This window comes from Apteryx mantelli, chromosome 1, assembly GCF_036417845.1.
Source record: "Apteryx mantelli isolate bAptMan1 chromosome 1, bAptMan1.hap1, whole genome shotgun sequence".
NCBI lineage: Eukaryota > Metazoa > Chordata > Aves > Apterygiformes > Apterygidae > Apteryx > Apteryx mantelli.
The window spans coordinates 221,906,118-221,917,409 of record NC_089978.1 but is presented as its reverse complement, the minus strand read 5'-3'; the positions used below and the strand labels follow the sequence as shown (position 1 = coordinate 221,917,409).

The 11,292-nt window shown below is 65.1% G+C and overlaps 1 protein-coding gene across 1 annotated transcript; it reads right to left on the bottom strand.

Annotated features, from left to right (window-relative positions):
- Positions 1-1,267: 1,267 nt before the first annotated feature.
- Positions 1,268-6,345, bottom strand: PAX4 (paired box 4). The gene is made up of 7 exons (XM_067300104.1): positions 6,073-6,345; positions 5,755-5,970; positions 4,587-4,677; positions 3,565-3,717; positions 3,225-3,307; positions 3,030-3,099; positions 1,268-1,461 (listed from the first exon to the last, which is right to left on the bottom strand). The coding sequence occupies exons 1-7, from the start codon at positions 6,343-6,345 to the stop codon at positions 1,268-1,270; spliced, it is 1,080 nt and encodes a 359-aa protein (XP_067156205.1).
- Between the last annotated feature and the right edge of the window lie 4,947 nt (positions 6,346-11,292).

The following is an 11,292-nucleotide window of genomic DNA, read 5'->3' as shown; positions in this document are numbered from 1 at the left end:
GAGCGGTGCTGTCAACAGGCGGGAGAAAAGCAGTATGGAAAGGGCCCGCGGGATGCTCCTTAGGGGTCGCAGCGCGGAGCGAGGCCGGGCCGCTGCCGCCGGCAGCCCCGCGGAGGCCAGCTCTGCCCGCTGCGCTTGACGGCTCCTGAAGCCCCTAAACCTCCATGCACCAGCTGATGGGAACAGCGAAACTCCCGCTGGAGCAGCGCGGGACTGCGGCGGTGCAAAGCCAGCTGCTGTCGCGGCCGGCGCTGGGGTCCCCCGTGGCTGGAGCCGGGCTGGAAAGGCTGGTGGGGGCCGGAGCGGGCGCAACGGGGGCTGTGGGTGCAGGACCCCGGGAGGTGGGAAGGTGCCGCGGGAGACGGGTGACCCCAGAGAGGCAGAGCCATGGGTGATGCACGGGGCAGCTCCGGGGCCGGGGACCCTGCGGTGCCCCCAGCACCTCCGGCCCCGTCGTCCCCCTGCTCCCAGCCCCACGTGGGGGCCGTGGCTGAAGCGGTGGCATGAGCACCCGTGTAGTGCCTGCACCCGGGGGCTTGACCTGCCGGTCCGGCACGTGCAGGACCTGTGCATGTGGGTGAGCTGCCAGGCAGTGCACAAATCGGTGCAGGATGAGCTGCACAAATCATTGCAGGATGGGTTGTACAAATTGGTGCAGGATGAGTTGCAGAAATCTTTGCAGGACAGGTTGCACAGATCATTGCAGGACAGGTTGCACAGATCATTGCAGGACGGGTTGCACAGATCATTGCAGGACAAGTTGCACAGATCATTGCAGGATGGGTTGCACAGATCATTGCAGGACAGGTTGCACAGATCATTGCAGGACGGGTTGCACAGATCATTGCAGGACAGGTTGCACAGATCATTGCAGGATGGGTTGCACAGATCATTGCAGGACGGGTTGCATGAATCTTTGCAGGACGGGTTGCACGAATCGTTGCAGGACGAGGAGCCGTGCCATGGGCTGGGGAGGCAGTGCCAGAGCCAGGAGCACCCGGGATAACCCCTCGCCCAGCCGGGAAGGGGCACAGGCTTATTCCCGCACGCTGGCCTGTGTTTGAGCCCTGATAACCCGGCGATGCAACAGTGGCTCCTGGGCACGTTTGGCGCCTGCGGGCCGGGTGCAGCCGCGTTCGGGCGCACGGGCGCAGCAGGGGCCGGCGGGTGCCCAGGCCCAGGGCAGTGGGCGACACCACGGCTGTCACCCACGCGTGGAGCCGGCGCTCCTGCAGCAGCATGCCGGCACCCGGCCGATCCCGGAGCCTCAGTGCCAGGCGGCGGCAGCGGCGATGGCGCGGAGCGGGGCGAGGGGCCCCGGGGAGCAGGCGGGGGGCTGCAGCGGCGGCTCTTCGGGGCGCCGCGGGGCTCCGGGCGGCAGCGGGGGTCCCGGCAGGGCGAAGCGGGGGGCGGCCGGGGGCTGCCAGGGCGCCGGCGGGGGGCTGCCGGCGGGGGCCAGGCCTGCGGGGAGGCAGCGGGGGCTCAGGAGCCGCCTTCGGACACCGTCCCAGCCCGGAGCACCCGGCCTCCCTCCGCGCCCCCCCCCCGCCAGGGGACCGGCTCCCCGGGGTCCCCGCGCACGGGACCCTCCGCGTCCCCGTCCCCCCCCAGCCCCCGTTACCGCAGCAGGCGTCGTCCCAGGCGCAGGGGGCGGCGGCGGCGCAGAGGTGCAGCGGGGCCGGGGGGCCGGGGTAGGCGCCGAGGCCGGGGCGGCGCGGGGGCTGCGGCTGCGGCTGGGGCTGGGGCGAGCCGCCGGGGGGGGCCCGGAGACGCTGCGCGGGAGCAGAGAGCGGGACGTCACCGCGGGAGCCGCCGGGCACCGGGAAGCCGGCCGCGTCGCAGGGCGCCTGCTGAGAAACGTCCCCGCGGCTCGGCACGCGGCTGCTCCCGGGAGCGCTCGGGGTGGCTGAGCAAAGCGGGGGAATGGGAACATCCCGGAGAGCATCCCGGGAGAGCATCCTGCATGAGCATCCCAGGAGAGCATCCCAGGAGAGCATCATGGGAGAGCATCCCAGGAGAGCATCCCAGAAGAGTATCCTGGGAAAGCATCCTGGAGAGCATCCTGGAGAGCATCCTGGGAGACCATCCCAGGAGATTATCCCAGGACAGTATCCCAGGAAAGCATCCTGGGATAACACCCCAGAGGAGCATCCTGGGAGAGCATCCCCGGAAAGCATCTGGCAGAGCATCCCAGGAGAGCATCCCAGAAGAGTATCCTGGGACATTATCCTGGGAAAGCATCCCAGGAGAGCATCTCAGGAGAGTATCCTCGGAGAACATCCTGGGAGAACATCCTGGGAGAGCATTCTGTGAGTGCATCCCACGAAAGCATCTGCATGAGCATCCCAGGAAAGCATCCCAGGAGGGCATCCTAGGAGAGCATCCTGGGACAGCATCCTGGGAAAGCATCCTGGGATAGCATCCCAAGAGAGTATCCCAGGAGAGTATCCTGGGACAGCATCCCACAAAAGTATCCTGGGAAAGCATCCCAGAGAGCATCCTGGGAGAGTATCCCAGGACAGTATCCCGAAAGAGCATCGCGGAGAGCATGCCACAAGAGCATCCCAGGAGAGCATCCTGGGAGGACATCCCAGGAGAGCAGGCCGGCGGGCGGCGGAGGACCGGCGCTCCCAGGCCGTGGTGCCCGGCGGCCGCCGCTCGCCCCGGCGGCAGGGTGCGGGGAGGCGCGTGCGGCCCGGCCCCGAGCGCTCCGGGGCGCCGGGCTCCGTCCTACCTGCGCGGAGACGGCGGCCGTGCCGGAGGGCGGGCGGAAGGCGGCGAAGGCCGGGGCAGCCGCCGCCAAGGGGGGCAGGAGCCAGTCGCACCAGGAGCCTGCGCGGGGAGAGGTGGTGGGGGGGGGGGGACGGTGCGACGCGGCCCCCGGATCCCGCCGGCCCCTTGCCCGGAGCGCGGCTCCAAACTTCACCCGCGCTCCCGCCCGGGGAGACCGACGCTCCCGGGGCATCCGACCCGGAGCCCCTCCAAGACCTCCCCCCCTCTCCCGGGGGGAAGAGCCTGCGCGCGGTCACCTCCGCAGCTGGCATCCAGCCTCTGCTTGGCCTCCCGCCGCCACTTGGCTCTTCTGTTGGAAAACCAGACCTGGGAGAGGAGGGAGGTGGAGGGCTGAGCCGGCGGCTCGGCCGGCAGCCGGATGCATCCCCCCCCCCATCCCGGGGGGGTCCGGGCTGTGTCCGGCCGGTGCATGCGGCCCCGGATCCTCTTACCCTGATGGTGGCATCCGGGAGCTGGGTGGCAGCGGCCAGTCTCTCCCGGGCAGCGGCATCCGGATACTGCCCCCTCCGAAACTCTGCAAGGGGGTCGGGGCAGGATCAGGGTGCCTGGCGCCGCAGTCGCCCCCGGCCCCCCGGCTCGGGGCAGTTCGGGGCGCCGTGGCTGTATCCAGGCAAGGGGATATTCTCCCGTCCGGGAGAAGCTGCGGCGCGGTCGCTCCCACCGCCCTCCGGCAAAGCCCCTGCCCCATCCCGGCCCTGCGGCTGGAGGACGGATGCACCGGATGGCCCGGCACGCGCCGGCCACCGCACGGCTTCAGCGCCAGACTGTCACCTTTCTCCAGCGCTTCTGCCTGCTGGCTGGAGAAGACGGTCCTGTTCCTGTGCTGGATGCCCGGCGGGAGCTGCCGGCCCGACTCGGAGCCCCTCGGAGGGTGCTGGCTCCCCGGAGAGACGTCGGCACCGGGTCTGGCAGGCGAGCGGCAGCCTGCAGGGTGCGGGATGGGGATGGGGGTGAGGGGGGGACCGCAGGCGATGGAGAGTCAGGGGGTCTCCGGGACTCTGCGGCTGGTGGAGCTGCACCCTTGGGTCGGCGGGGGCGAGTCGGGGGGCCGGGAAGGGCCAGGAAGGGGTCGCGGCTCCTCGGCCCCACACAGGCATTTGTGGGTCACTGCAGCAAGTGCCGAGGGTAGGGAGGAAGGGGGGGGGGGGAGCCACGTCCTCGCCTTGCCCCGTTGCACCCCGGCTTTCACCTCTGCCCAAAGCACCTGGGAGGGGAAGCCGAGGGGAGCAGGGTCGCCCATCCGGGGCTCGGGCACGGGGGCTCGGGCTGCAGACCCCGGCGGGCAAAGCGGAGCTGGCTGTGAGGAGGGAGTCAGCCCCGGGCAGTGCGAGGATCAGGGCCGTTCTGGGGGCACCTGGGAGAGGGGGCTGCTGGGGCGCTGCGGGGCGAGGAGGTCAGGGAGGGCCGAGGAGCCCCTTCGCCTTTGGAGGGGGACAGGGTTGGTGCAGGAGCGTGCAGAGGAGCCATGTGCGCGTGCATGCGTGTGTGTGTGTGCACGTATGTGTGCATGTGCAAGCATGCATGTATGCATGTGTGTGTGTGCATGCATACATGTGTGTACATGCATATGTGTGCATGCATGCATGTATGCCCGTGCATGCATGCAGGCATGTGCATGCATGCAGATGTGTGCATGTGCAAGCGTGTGTGTGCATGCATGCAAGTGCACGCATATGTGTGTGTGCAGCTGGTAACAAGAGCTCTCTGCACCCTCCAAGCAAGTCTCTGCCACCCAGGTGCAGCCCCCAGTCCCCGCTCCCTGGGCCGCCACCCCCCGCCCCAGCACGTCTCACCTGACGGCAGCGGGTCCCTCGCAAAGCCCTGGTCGGCCGTGAGCTGCAGGTTGCTCTGCAGGTTCCTCAGCACCCGGTTGATGGAGGAGACCTGGGCAGGGAGAGATGGGGCTGTGCAAGAGCAGCGGGGCTGGCCAAAGCCCCCCGTGCGCTGGGCATCCCCATGGTCACTGCAGCAAGGCGGCAGCGGGGGAGCCCGCGCCGAGCTGCAGGTGGGCGCAGAGGCAGGGAGGAGTCGCAGGCGATGCCCCGGAGCTCTGCCCCGAGACGCTCTCCCGCAGCCCGTGCCAGAGATGCTGGGCGCTGCTGAGCACGTGCCAGGGATTCTCCAGCCGGGGACATGCCCATCTGCTCCCAATGTTTGCTGATACAGGCAGCCCTTTAATTTTAACGGAATAATAATATTTGATGTGAGGCAATCTGCAAATCAGAGCTGGAGACAGTGAGATTTACAGCAGTGGGTCGGTGATTAGGAAACATGACTGTCTGCTGCGACATTGCAGGCTGCATTTTATTACCTCCGCCTGTCAGCGGCACTTGTAACAGACCCATCACTACAGTGTCCACATGCCGGAGACAACAGTCAGGCTTGCGTGGCAATGGGCCATCAGGGCCTTCCTATCTTCCAAGCCTGCTTCGGCTGAAAGCTATTTGTTTTCCATCCTCTCCCTGCCCCAGGGAATGAGCTCTCCTTCTATTGCCAGGAAGCTCCAGGGAGAGGGACCTTCCTTTGGCTGCACCCTGGGCTCCTTGGGAGCTGCACCTTGCCGGGTGCACGCACAGAGCAGCTTCTCCTCCCCTCCTCTGCCCTGTCCTGCGGTGCCCGTGGCTGTGTGGATTGGCGCATCTCCCTGGGCATGGCCGGCTGGATTGCAGATGGGGGAAGGTCTCCGGGGCTGGAGCAGCTGCAGCGCGTGCCTGGCCGGAGGCGGTGGTCCCCTGTCCCCCCCCATCTCAATCTAGCAACTGCATCTCCCTCCACCAGCTCTCCAGGCATGGAACCCATCCCTGGGCATCCATCTCTGCCTGCAGCCACTGAATGCTGCCAGCAAGGAACCCCAGGATCCTGCAGGATCCTGGTGATGGGGGTCTGGGAGCCCCATGCGACCCCACGCGGCGCCTGGCGCTGGCGTCCCCGCGGCCGCGGCCCTCCCGGGCAGGGACTCACGCTGGGGGTCCTGTTGCTGGCGCAGACGCCCTCGGCGCGCAGCTTCCTCCGGATCTCCCAGGCGAAGAGGGACGGCTGCTCCAGCTTCAGCTGGGCGATCCGGGCCACCACCGCGGGGGTGGCCATGCGGGGCTTGCTGCCCCCGATGGCTTTGGGCTCCACGGCTCCCGTGCGGTAGTAGCGGCCCAGGATCTTGCTGACGCAGCCGTTGGACACCTGCGGCACGGAGCGGCTGGGGCAGGAGCTCGGAGGCAAAAGGATGGGAGGAAAAGGAGATTCCCCCCCCCCCCCGGCCGGCCTTCCCAACCCTGGGAGCACCTTGAGGCTCCGGGAGATGTCCGAGGTCCGGACGCCGCAGGATGCCAGCTCAATGATCCTCTTCCTCTTGCAGGTGGGGAGCGGGCGGCCGTTCACGAAGAGCCCCCCGAGCTGGTTCACGCCGCTGGGCCCTGGGGAGACGCCGGGCACTGGTGACACCGGGGCTCGCCGCGGAGGGACGCTGCCACTCCGTCCCCGGAGAGCGCCGGGGCGCGGAGGCTTTGCAGGGTGCACGACCGGGGACTTGGGGGGGGGGGCCTGTCTTCGGCCCATCGAGTGAAGGTTTTGGGGGCGGTTGGTGTGGTTAGGGGCAGGGAAGCACGGGGCACGGCTCTGCGCTGAGCACCGGCCGGGAGGGGACAGCGAGGGTCCTGCAGAGCCACCTGCGCATCAGCCACCAGCACCAAACGCAGGCTCCAAGGGGGAAAAGCAGCCTGGTTTTGACGAGAATATGGAGGGAAGGGGAGCGTTCGTGGTGAGCCTTGCCCCACACCGGCCATCCCTGGCTTCAGACCTTCTTCTCCTAGACCCAAGGGCCCTCTGTCCTGCGCGGAGAGGCAGCGTAGAGCTGGGAGGTGTCGCGGCTCCCAAGCAAGACCTGCACCCACATTTCTGCCCTCTCACCCTCTCCAGCCAGGGCACGGCGATGAAACAGCCAGAGCAGGGCCGATGCGACACCTCCCCACGTCCCCGCGACTGTGGACACGGGACTGTGCTCCCCCAGCGCGGGGATCGCTCACCTTGGTGTTGCATGGCTGAAGCTTCGCCGGGCGGCTTCTTGGCGTCTGGGGTGAAAGGAGACGGCAGCTTTCATGAGGCTGAAACAAGCCCGTGACAGCAGCCAGGGCTCAGCCGCTTGCCCTGGCCACCCTCCTGCAAGGAGAAGGGGCAGCAAGGGCAGAAATACCGAGAGGAGGGTGGAAGCGTTCAAGGGTGTCTGACTGCTGGGAAGACCATCGCTCTCCAGGCACGGGAGACCGAAGGGACCCAGGCTTTAAGGTGTGTAAAGGCTGCTGTGCTGCTCCTGTGTGCACTCCCCTGGAGCTGTGACAGCCTGGGGGTCTCCCTGTGCCCGGTCCATGGCCAGGGATGTGCAGGACATCAGGGAGGAATGGGTGGGCAGGAGGAGGTCAAGCCTTCACACTGGTGGTGTGAAAGGCCAGTAGCAACGGGCAGGTTAGAAGTCAATGGAAGGAGGCGGCTCTCCGTGCTGCACGGAGCAAAGCTGCGGGATGTGCTGGCACTGAAGAGATGGGTGCTAAACGCTGCCTGGTTTCCAAAAAGAACTGGACAAATTCATAGATGCAAAACCCCCAAAGGGCTATGAACTGGATGGACACCCCACCTGGCAGAGCGAGCCCCTGAACTGCAGACCGCTGCGGGGATTTGGAGAAGTCAGACTACGCTTGCCTTGACCTTAGACACTTCCCGAGGTGTGCACATCCCACGGCCACCGGCAGAGACAGGACACTGGCTGCAGGGACACCCGGGCTGTGTCCTTATGAGTCTCCTGCCACCTCCTGTGCTCCTGCAGCTTCCTGATCGCCCGTCCCCCCCGTGATCCCTCCTGCCAGGAGGCACAAAGAAGGGACGGGAAGGCAGAGGTGCTCCCAGGCACCTCATCCATCCAAGTCTGCTGCGCCTACGCCCCCGGGGACCGGCTGATATCAGCTCTCAGTTATACCAGATATCCCCTTACGTGCATGCGCTGCTGGGCCCTCAGGGTGACCACACTCAGGTGTTAACTTTCCCTCCCCCTGCCCACACCGTTCTCCAGCTGCACCGGCTTCCATCCTTCTCCCCTGTTTGTTTTAAACACAGGGCCTGTCCTCATCTTTCCAGCATGAGTGTGAATCAGGGCTTCATTGGCTTCCCCAAAATCTCTCCAGGTTTTCACCACTCCAAATGGGATCACGACCTGGATTCACAACATCTGATTATCTTTGCGCTTGCATGAGAGCGGTTCCACAGGCTCTGTGTAGCTGCTCCTGATTTACACCAGCCTAAGAAAGAGCAGGATCAGGACCTCTGGTTTTATGTGCAAAAGCTTTTCAGTGCTGATTCATGGTCCGTGTATCACCCACTTTAACCCTTCTCTGGTGCCTCTCCCGCAGCTCCCAGGCACAGGCATCTATGCGTGACCTCATTGCTTCCGCACCAGCCTCCTTGCAGGCAGCTTCACTGCCTTGCAGCGTATTTATTTCAGGAGCTTGGGCCTGACTCCATGCTCCAACTGCACTGCTATAAATCCCGAGTTGCTCCACTGCAGACATTGGCATGGAACCGGATTTATAGCCCTGAGTGTGTGACCCAGCAAAGGAAAGATTTGCAAGAAACAAACAGCTTAGAAGAAGCTTCTCATCCTTCAGTCAGAGACCCATCACCAGCCTACAGTCACCTCTGACAACGCAGAAAATCAAGACTAAGTTTTCCCATACGCAAGCACAAGCACTTCCAGAGTCCTTTTCCAAGCCACTGAGCACTTGCTTGGCTTGCCACGCACTATCCCTTGCTCCAGATCCTGATCCATTTATGGCAGGTGCATGGATGTAGATGCCACAGTCTTGCCTCTGGCACAAGGCAAAGCACTGTGGGAACACTGCCAGTGCACCAAACCCCCGGGAGCAAATGCTGTCCCACCTTCTTGCTACACAGGTTCACCCGGCCCATGGTGCCTTAGAGCTTTCCAGCCGCTCTCCGTGTGGGTCTGCAGGATGAATGCCCCTTCCTCCCTCCCTGGAGATTTACTAGGAGCCAGAGATGCAGCAAAAGTGGGTCCTGCAGGTCACCAGCTCTGCAGAGAGACACTTTGCAAAGTCCCTGTGGTGCCTCACAGATCCCCTAGAAGCAAGACGATGTGCAGGAGCAGTGCTTCCTTCTGGAGGAGATTGCACCCAGGAACCCAAGGCAGAAGGGGGGCACAGGGAGCCCTGCCCGACTAGGGATGATCTCTGAGGTTGCTGGAGACACCAGAAGTTTCAGCACTGTCTCATAGACCTCTGTGAAAGTGGGTGGAAAGGTAGCAAAGCTCTAATCTGCGGCACTGGCAAGGTGCGCCGCAGAGGAGCGGGGTGGCTTCGCAGGTGAAAGCTCTTTGTTCTGCTAACTGCAGCTCTCTGCAGGGCAAGGGGAGCAGCACTGCGCACATCTGGCCATCTTGCTGGGCAGAAAGGGCAGGGGATGTTTCCACCAAGGACTCTGGTGCCAGCCCTTCGCTCTAGGAAAAGCCCCGTTCCAACCCTTGCTGCCTGTGCACTGTGCTTTCTGCCCGTGCGGAAAGGAGTGAGCAGCGCGCCGAGCTTCAGAGGTAACGCACGGCACCTGCAGCTGCTGCAACTGCTGCCTTGACAAAGTGCCAGCCAGTCCGGCTGACAGACCTGGCTCACCCCGAATTTACCGCGGAATACCCCAGCAAACTCACTGGCACCCCAAGCGCTGGGCTCTCTCTCCTAGAATCTCCTAATTTCAATGCGCTTGTAGTACTGCCATGCGCAGCTTGGGAACATTGTTTGGAGATGTTGACAAAGATTATGAAATTCAATAAAAGCAAAATAAATCCATGTAACTCTACAACAAGGGAATATTCAACATATTTTCCGCAGACGAAAAAAGGAGACTTAGAGTGCACACAGTTTCCCTTCTCTTGTTGGAAGGTGATGGCTTGCCCTGGTATAAAGCACAGGAGACTGTACAAACCAGCAAATCCAAGTGAGAAAGAACAAATATTAGCCATCAGGACCTGCTTCCCTTTTGGGGCCACCTTAGCCTCCACTGGCCATCCCTGGCTTTACACCAGCCAAGGGCTCAGCCCATCCTGTGCCAGGAGAGGATGCAGGGACATCTTTCCCCACAGGAGAAGTGGATGCACTGGGAAAGCCAAGCACGGCTCAGGGTTGTGAACCTCACAGTCCCCTCCCGGCTCCTGTTGAGGGCTCAGAGATGGCAGCAAAAAGGATGGTGAGTTTGGTCTTTGAGCAGCATACAGAGGAGAGGCGAGGGGTAAATGAGACAGGACAAGCACAGAAGAGACCAGAGCAGATCGTTCCTGGAGGACATGCAAAGTCTTCTCAGTGTTGAGGCATCTTTGCTGCTTAATTGCCAGCAGGAATTGTTTGCTGTGGCTGCACAGGCAGGGCAGGAGAATCTGCCCAGGCCAGAAACAAGCAACCCCCCACGGCCCAGAGCAGCCCTCCCAGGGCAGAGCTCGCCCCATGCCAAGCTGCGTGTGAGCGGGTGAGGGCAGGTGCGTGTGCGTATCTGCACACGAGTTCACACACGTGTGTGCGCATTTCTCTGTGTACATTTGTGCATGCACGTGTGTGTGCGTCCGTCTGTGTGTGCACGTCGGTGTATGTCTGTGCACACCTCTTTGTGCCCGTGTGCGTGGCCGCATACGTGTGCACGTCTGTGTGTGCGTGCTGACTGGTGCACGGGAGTGTGAGTACATCTCCGTGCGTGGCTCCGTGTGCCCGTGCCGGTGCATGCGCGCTCCCCTCTCCGCATGCGTGTGCATGCACACGCGTGGAGCCCTCCCTGTGTTCGCGTGTGCCCGCGCGTGGGCTCCCGGCGCAGCGGGGGCTCCCGGCGGGACGGGGCGGTAGGGGGGGGGAACCGGGGACCGGTACCTGTGGAGCGGCGCAGGGCGCTGCCGGGGCCGTCACCCGCAGCCGGATCCGAGCCGAGCCGAGCCGAGCCGAGCCGGGCCGTCGTGGGTGCGAGCTCGGTGCCTGCCGTGCCGTGTGGGGCGGCTCGGGAGGGAGCGGGGCCGTGATGTCACGGGGCAGGAGGAAGAGGAGGCAGGCGAGGAAGGGGCCGGCCCGCCGGGGATCGGCTCTGGCCCACGCAGCCGCGCCCACGCCCACGCCCACGCTCGGCCCGGGGGCTTTGCCCGCCCGGGGCACCGGGCTGCGGGCCGCGAGCGTGGGCGCACGGCCGGCACCGGCACCGGCACCGGGGCCGGGAGGCGGCGGCGGCGGCGGCCGCCGGGATTTCAGCACTAGCGGCCGGTGGACAGCACACGCCGCCCGCCGCATCCGCGGTACCCGCCGCCGCCGCCGCCGCCGCCGAGCATCCCCCGGCGCCGCCGCCCCGGCCTCATCCCCGGCCCCATCCCCATCCCCGGCTCCGGCCCCGCGGCGACCCGCAGCCCCTCGGCGGAGCCTCCCCGGGCCCCGGCGCCGAGCGCGGCCCTGCGGCGCCGGTTGGGAGCCCGGGGGCTGC

Excerpts from the sequence above, each read along its gene's own strand:
- PAX4 (XM_067300104.1), bottom strand. The coding sequence starts at position 6,345 with ATGGGCCGAAGACAGGCCCCCCCCCCCAAGTCCCCGGTCGTGCACCCT. Across the intron at positions 3,308-3,564 it reads GGCAGAAGCGCTGGAGAAAG|AGTTTCGGAGGGGGCAGTAT; the intron begins GTGACAGTCTGG and ends ACCCCCTTGCAG. Across the intron at positions 3,100-3,224 it reads TCCCGGATGCCACCATCAGG|GTCTGGTTTTCCAACAGAAG; the intron begins GTAAGAGGATCC and ends CTCCTCTCCCAG.